Source organism: Colobus angolensis, unplaced genomic scaffold (assembly GCF_000951035.1).
Source record: "Colobus angolensis palliatus isolate OR3802 unplaced genomic scaffold, Cang.pa_1.0 Scaffold243, whole genome shotgun sequence".
Lineage (NCBI taxonomy): Eukaryota > Metazoa > Chordata > Mammalia > Primates > Cercopithecidae > Colobus > Colobus angolensis.
The window spans coordinates 3,970,758-3,979,520 of record NW_012115633.1 but is presented as its reverse complement, the minus strand read 5'-3'; the positions used below and the strand labels follow the sequence as shown (position 1 = coordinate 3,979,520).

General features: G+C 38.0%; 1 protein-coding gene across 1 annotated transcript in view; it reads right to left on the bottom strand.

Annotated features, from left to right (window-relative positions):
• The window catches only part of LOC105514381 (POTE ankyrin domain family member A-like), a 73,124-nt gene that overhangs the window by 52,144 nt on the left and 12,217 nt on the right, over positions 1–8,763 (bottom strand). Inside the window, 1 exon segment of the mRNA XM_011945696.1 lies at positions 5,892–5,962. Coding sequence (XP_011801086.1) covers positions 5,892–5,962 — 71 coding nt within the window.

Sequence of the window (8,763 nt, the reverse complement as noted above, 5' to 3'; positions counted from 1 at the left end):
AATGCCATCTCCATCAAGCTACCAATGAGTTTCCTCACAGAATCTGAAAAAACTGCTTTAAAGTTCATATGGAACCAAAAAAGAGCCCGCATGGCCAAGACAATCCTAAGTCAAAAGGACAAAGCTGGAGGCATCACGATACCTATCTTCAAACTATACTACAAGGCTACAGTAACCAAAACAGCATGGTAGGGGTACCAAAACAGACATATAGACCAATGGAATAGAACAGAGTCCTCAGAAATAATACCACACATCTACAGCCATCTGATCTTTGAAAACCTGTGAAAAACAAGAAATGGGGAAAGGATTCCCTATTTAATAAATGGTGCTGGGAAAATTGGCTAGCCATAAGTAGAAAGCTGAAACTGGATCCTTTCCTTACTCCTTATATGAAAATTAATTCAAGATGGATTAGAGACTTAAATGTTAGACCTAATACCATAAAAACCCTAGAAGAAAACCTAGGGAATACCATTCAGGACATAGGCATGGGCAAGAACTTCATGTCTAAAACACCAAAAGCAGTGGCAACAAAAGCCAAAATTGACAAATGGGATCTAATTAAACTGAAGAGCTTTTGCACAGCAAAGGAAACTACCATCAGAGTGAACAGGCAACCTACAGAATGGGAGAAAAATTTTGCAATCTACTCATCTGACAAAGGGCTAATATCCAGAACCTACAAAGAACTCAAACAAATTTACAAGAAAAAAACAAACAACCCCATCAAAAAGTGGGCAAAGGATATGAACAGACATTTCTCAAAAGAAGACATTCATACAACCAACAGACACATGAAAAAATGCTCATCATCACTGGCCATCAGAGACATGCAAATCAAATCCACAATGAGATACCATCTCACACCAGTTAGAATGGCAATCATTAAAATGTCAGGAAACAACAAGTGCTGGAGAGGATGTGGAGAAATAGGAACACTTTTACACTGTTGGTGGGATTGTAAACTAGTTCAACCATTATGGAAAACAGTATGGTGATTCCTCAAGGATCTAGAACTAGAAGTACCTTATAACCCAGCCATCCCATTATGGGATATATACCCAAAGGATTATAAATCATGCTGCTATAAAGACACATGCACACGTATGTTTATTGCGGCACTATTCACAATAGCAAAGACTTGGAATCAACCCAAATGTCCATCAGTGACAGACTGGATTAAGAAAATGTGGCACATATGCACCATGGAATACTATGCAGCCATGAAAAAGGATGAGTTTGTGTCCTTTGTAGGGACATGGATGCAGCTGGAAACCATCATTCTTAGCAAACTATTGCAAGAACAGAAAACCAAACACCGCATGTTCTCACTCATAGCTGGGAACTGAACAATGAGATCACTTGGACTCCAGAAGGAGAACATCACACACCAGGGCCTATCATGGGGAGGGAGGAGCGGGGAGGAATTGCATTGGGAGTTATACCTGATGTAAATGATGAGTTGATGGGTGCTGACGATTTGATGGGTGCAGCACACCAACATGGCACAAATATACATATGTAACAAACCTGCACGTTATGCACATGTACCCTAGAACTTAAAGTATAATAATAAAAATATAAAATAAATAAAAATAATAAATAATAAATTAATTAATTAAATAAAATAAATAAAAGTGATAGGGAGCAGGAAAGGGTGACAGTATGCCAGAAAGCAACAAGATAGGGAGTAAGGCCTGCAAGAGTGAATGTGTATTTGCCTACAACAGAACGATGAGTGAGCAGGTCTTTACCAGTAGTTCAGTAATCCAGAGAAAGGGCACACAGGGAAAAGGGCTAAAGATGGAGGCTGGGGCAGAAGTCAGATTATGAAAGCCTTATGTGTAATTTTAAGATGCTTGGACATTAATGTTCAAGAGTAGTCTCGTTCTATCTGCATTAGCTATAAATCACTTTAAATGCCAAAACCAATATTCCTAGTGAATCATTATTCATTAACCCAAGGTGATAGATAGCTCATGTGGACACAGCTGAGATGTTACTATGTAGCAAATTCTCAATAATTCTCATGAACACTTGGAAAGTCAATTCTATAATAAAGTCATAGAAACTATAAGAAATCACTTAATATTTGGTTTGGGAAGATGCTTTCTAAAGTTATAGTGCATATAAATATAACTAATAGTTGTGAATTCAGAGCTGTGAAAATAAAGCAAAGAAACCACATTGTGTTTGAGTCAGCAATCTTTAGATTTCTATATAATTTTCTCATCTAGTCCCTAAATTCTAAATATAATCCTGGTACTCACTCTCAAGTTTACTTTAAATACTAGCCTACACAAAAAACGCTCTTTCTCTTACTTCTTTTTGTTATTTTTATGTTGCTTTTGTTAAAGGAAGAATACAAAAATTCCCTGCGAAAAGGGATTCTGCTTGGTTGCAGGCAGAAAGAGAGGAGGAAACACAAAGCACATTTTGCCAGAAAATGATTTTTTAGAAGTCGGAATATAACATGAAGTCAAGCAGAGGCACTCTAGAACTGAATTTGTTGTGCTTCTTTAATACGTTCCTTTCTCTCTTTGTTTTCTGGCAGCTGTGACTCACATAGGTCATGGAGAGTATCATTCCCTAAGGAAAACACAACTACAATATACATCTTTGTCCATTAAGTTCATCTGTCCCAATTCTGTGGATGCTGACTGACTTTCAGTCATTGATGGTGATACACATGGATATCTATCATCAACTTTCAGATTCTTGGGTCTTTGAGAAGTCTTGTTACTGAGAGTCAAACTAGTAGGATGCCAGCTATAAATGCTGATTATCCAATTACCTACTCAAAATATAAGAATATGCCATTAAACATGTACAGAAAAAAATCAGTCATTCCTGCAGATCTGCTGCTCTTTGCTATTCTGTATTCACCAGAAAATTTCCTACTCCTTCCTCAGGTCCAGGTTAAATACTAGTGTACAACCTGGAAACCTGTGAATCATCTGAGATTTCTCTCTATCCCCCAAACCTTTTTCATTCAATCATCACTAAATCATATTGACCATCCCTCTCTTCTGCCTCTGCTTTATATTCCCACTGCCACTGGGAACATAAACATTTACCAAATGATTTTTATTTAAAAAAAAAAATCTGCCAACTATTGATGTTATTTCTTACATGAAAAAAAGAACTTAAGCAAAACAAATGAAAAAGACGTAACAACAAAAAAGGCCAACATTTTAAAATGAAAAACTGAGATTCCTAACTTTATTTATTTCACCACAGATGGGTAAAAACCTTAAATACATTGATACTAGTCCAAGGATGTGTGACCAGCGAACTATAGCTGACTACTGCAAAAGCTGCCTTTGTCTCCCGGTTTCTTTACATAGTTACCTTCCATCAACCTCTATGAGGGGTCACAAACTATAGGCCACAGGCCAAATCCAGTCTGCCTTTTGGTTTTGTAAATAAAGTTTTATTGGATCTCAGTCATGCCTATTTGCTTACATATTATCCATAGTTGCTTTCACACTACAACAGCAGGGTTAAGTAGGTATGACAGAGATCACATAGTCTAAAATATTTCCCACCTAGTCCTTTACAGAAAAAGCTTGACAACCCCTGTTTTACACCATAGCCAGAATGCCTTAACACTCCAATTTAATCTTCTGACTCCCCTGCTCAAATTTCTCCAATGAGTCCCTGCATCAACCATTGCTGGCTCCCTACCAATAGCCATTCCTTATTCTTTCTTGCAGAAGAAACACAAATCTATTGGGATACTTACTATCCCAATACTCCTCCCCTCTTCAGAAAGAGAAATGGTTATTCTAAGCTAGTCACAAAATTACATTTGCTTTCCCAGTGCCCCGTTTGGGGATGGGCATGTGGTGTGACCCAGCCAGTGAAATGTTACAGAAAGTCCACTGCATGCTTCTAAGTTTTCTCCCTATTTAAAGAAACACATGAAGAAAAGCAGCCCTTGCAACGCTGTGTTCTGAGAATAAGATGCCTGGAGCTGATGCAGATTAGTCAACTGTGAAAGGAGACATGAACAAGACACTGCCAACAGCACAGCTGAAAGAGGGACAAGTGGGATTCTAGGATATCATTGAACGACCAAAACAACTCTGGTTCCTACTGTTTTAGCCACTCCTCATCTAGTATTTGCAGTCCAAAGCATTCTACCTGGTAAATTTCCCATGGCCCATGGGATAAGAGCTACTAATTTCTATAGTATTAAAAATTATATCATAAACTTGCCTTAGCTTAGTATTCACCTCATTCCCAACCTCTTATATCTCACACTTTTTGTACTAGCAAAAATGAACTGCTCATAAACCCTGCAAAGTTCACTCAAGCATCTTGCTTTTGCACTTGCTGCTCTTCCTCCCATACAGGCAATCTCGTTAGATGTTCCTTCTGCCAAACACACCATCTCGTTACATGTTCATTCTGCCAAACATCATTCTTCTGCTACTTTACCTAGAAAAATTCTACTCACTCTGCACACTCACCTTAAATCCTACCTACTTTTTTTTTAAAGCTTTCATTCCTCATCACATGTCTGGCACATAATCAATATAATATATAAACCATAAATATAAACTTCCAGTGGCCATCTAGCACACAGTAAGCACTGAATAAAGTAGCAAAATAATAAAAATGACAATGATAATAACAAGCTCCTGTCTGTATTTTTAAATGTGTTCTGTAGCATTAGAAAAATGCTTAGTATCTAAAAGACATCTGACAGTTATTTGTTAAGTAGACAGGTGAAAACATAAATACAAATGTTTTCTTTGTAAATTCTGTTGAAAAAGCACAGAAATGAAATAGAAACAGCTCTATTCTGTTATGAGCACCTTAAAGATCAAAACTACATCTATTCCATCTTTGTCTCCTGCAACGTACAAAATCTAACTTACAGAAGCTCTTTGATAAACATATGGCTAAATTAAAGATGTCCTCACACAGTTTGAATTGTACAATATACTAGGTGTCCACATCCAGGTAGCATACTAGCATTTTTCTTATTGTGAAACATTTTTGTACTTTTATTATAATCTGCTGGGCCTAGAGTTGGGCAATTTGTATATTTATTATGACAATCTTTTGGCGAACGGTAGCCGAGCATCTTGTTTTAACAAAATTACTGTTACCACGACAATTAACCAGCAGGTAGAAGAACACATCTTGTTCCAACAAAGTAAATATACCTCTTTGAATTTCAAATTTAGAGGAATAAAGTCAGTAACAGTGAGCCTTGCTGGTACAAGCATATGTAACACGATCTGTGCTTCGCTGTTCATGATCAAAACTTCCTTACTTTTACTTTTTCATCTATGGTAGGACTACCCAGAGCAGGCATCCACAACTCCCAAGCCACAGACTGGTAGCAGTTTATGGCCTTTTTGGAACCACGCCACACATGACATGAGTATTAGGCAAGCCAGAGAAGCTTTATCTGCATTTATAGCCATGCCCCATGGCTCATATTACCACCTAAGCTCCGCCTCCTGTCAGATCATCACTGGTAGCATTAGATACTCATGGAAGCATGAACCCTGTTGTGAACTGCCCATGCGAGGGATCTAGGTTGTGTGCTTCTTATGAGAATCTAATGCCTGATGGTCTGTCACTGTCTCCCTTTGCCCCAAGATGGGACCATCTAGTTGCAGGAAAACAAGCTCAGAGCTTCCACCCATTCTACATTATGGTAAGTTGTATAATTATTTCATTATATATTACAATGTAATAATAATATAAAGTAGCACAATAAATACAATGTGCTTGAATAATTCTGAAACCATCTGCACCTTCCCCTAGTCTATGGAAATACTGTCTTCCACAAAACCGATCCCTGGTGCCAAAAAAGCAAAAAGGCTGGGGACAACTGACCTAAAGTAATTCACTATCAGAAGTCTTACCTGGATTGCTGTTTTCAGAACATTTTTTTGGCATCTGTTTTTCTTTATAGTCAGAAAGTAATTGGCAAATTCTATGTATAAAAATGTAATAAATAAAATTACTATTTTAATACTGACATGAAAAATACTTACTAAATGCAAAATTCTTAGAGTATTTCAAACAATATCAGAATATCAGAAAACAATATTATCCCATCTACTTTTGTGTACATCCTACAAACTTTTCATTAAGCTTCTACATAAAAAAGAAACAAAGTAAGGTGAAATACTCATAAATCGAGGACACTATGACTCAGTAAATTAACTTGCATTCGCTTGACATAATAGAAAGTCCCAACTCTGAAGAAGTCCTAGCTCCATAATGAAGAGCTATCTGTTCTTGGAAAATTACTTCTTTTAGGCTCAATGTCTTCTACAAAGCGAGGACTTTGCTGCCTTATTTCACTAAGCTATAAAGATTTAACAAGATAAAATTTTTATATGCTCACAGAAATAGTAAAGCAATGGAATACTCTGTTCCTAAACTTTATGACCGAAATTATCTTCGAATCCCAAATAAAACCCAATGTGTAGCTAGGCGCAGTGGCTCATGCCTGTAATCCCAGCACTTTGGGAGGCCGAGGCAGGCAGATCACGAGGTCAAGAGATTGAGACCATCCTGGCCAACATAGTGAAACCCCATCTCTACTAAAAATACAAAAAATTAAGTGGGCATGATGGCATGCACCTGTAGTCCCAGATACTTGGGAGGCTGAGCCAGGAGAATCACCTGAACCCAGGAGATGGAGGTTGCAATGAGCCAAGATTGCGCCACTGCACTCCAGCCTGGCAACAGAGCAAGACTCAGTCTAAAAAAAAAAAAAAAAAACCCAAAGTGTATTGTGTTCATAGGTCCTAATATGCAAATGTTGTAGCTTTCAGGAAATGTTATTAATTTTGATTATTAGTTGTCCGACTCTTTATGGCTTATAATTCAGAGCATCTCAACTATTTCACAGTTTATAACTAAATTTATTCCTAAATATCTCATTAAAGTAGGTAACATGATTGTCCACGATTATGGAGTTTATCAATCACACCAAGAGCAGAAAAACCAATGGATGAATGTCAAGACCTGGCTTGGACCAATGATCCTTCTCTACAGACTCACACTCTGAACCAGCAGATGTTTGTTAGGATAATGCATCATGTCCATGTTCATCTCCAGCTGACATGGGAGACCAAAACCCTGCTTTTATTTGTTTTAGGTTCCATGAAGAAGTTGCAAATTGACATTCTCTAATTTTTGAGATACATACTAACAATATATTTTGCACACAACACTCTACACATTATTCAGCTCTGGGAACATCTCATAGGCCACCTTACATGAATATTTTTATAGCAAAAATCACAATTTCAATACTCAGATGGCACCCATTTTGCTTTGATTCACACTGTTTCCTTAGAGTTAGTCAGCAAATAGTCAAATGACCTTCCAGTGACTGTGCAAAATATAGAATGCTTCAAAAATTTGTGCAGCCTGCCTATTCAGGGGCCATGCTAATTTTCTCTGTATTGCTCCAATTTTAGGATATGTGCAGCCAAAGCAAGCACAAAGCCCTACTTTTACACATGGACAGTGATGAGTCATGAACGCAGTTTAGCTCTAAGTCCAACTAACCTACTTGAGATCTCGAGAATTATCTTCAATGGCTTCCTGTGAGGTAGAATTTGAAAATATTTTTAAATACTGAGGAAAAGATGCAAGTAGCTTGGGAAATTTTCATTATCATGGAAAACAGATCACTCAAGGGGCCAACCACAACTGGGTGCCCACTGCTCTAGGGAAGGTTAACATGGGACTTTCTACTGCCTAAGGTACTATATAGGATATAAAGGTGCCTCAGGGTACATATCCGGTAGCCAAGAAGAAGAAACAAACACTGATCTCTTTCTGCCACATTATTTGAACCTCTTTGACAGTTTAGAACAAGCCCCATTAATATCTGCTAGAGAAAAGACCAACACAGGACTCAAAGGATCTCTTAACATGAAGTTCTCAGATAAGTCTAGGATAAGATGTGGGTTCCACATCAGGTTTTGAACGTGGTGGGGGAGGGTCAATTTGCTCACTTTGCATGCAGATAAAGCCAGGATGTCAAGCTGCCAGAGCAGGGTGCTGGTGCTTTGGGAACAATGACTGAGCACATAAGCACAGGTATGTGAAGTAAAGAATGTTGTAACTTTGAAGTCTATGTATGGATCACCACGAAGATTTGAGGGATCTCAATCAGAAAGGGCATGTTGGTGTCAAAGGTCAACCATTACCAGGCAGCAGGACCAGTTTCAGTGGTAACAATGCAGCAACAGAATCAATGGAAACAACAGAATGATTAAAATGTCCTTTTACCTCCTCCTTCTGACTTGATAAAAAGGATTGTCTTCCTTGGACAAATTCAGGGAGTACATAGGAGACAGTCCCCAGAAAACAATACAAGACTTTCTGATAAACTAGACATTTGAAGACCCAAATAACTAATCAGAAAAATCAAAGATGTGATTCTGTTTTTTATCCAATGCATAGGTGTTATACTTGGAATGAAATGAACAATCTTGGGATCTCTAAGGATAAAGTTCTTAAAAGTCCTGAGGTAAAGAATCCTGCACCCATTGGCACTTCTAACTAGTCTAACTTTTTGTTTTATTTCTGTTTGGACAAACAGAGGCAAGATGGTGCACTTCTGGGTTCTTCTTCACCACCAGCTCTTCCCGCGCGCATGAAAATGCAGCCAGCATTTGGTGTTTTAGACATGAAGTCCTTGCCCATGCCTATGTCCTGAATGGTACTACCTAGATTTTCTTCTAGGGTTTTTATGGTATTAGGTCTAAC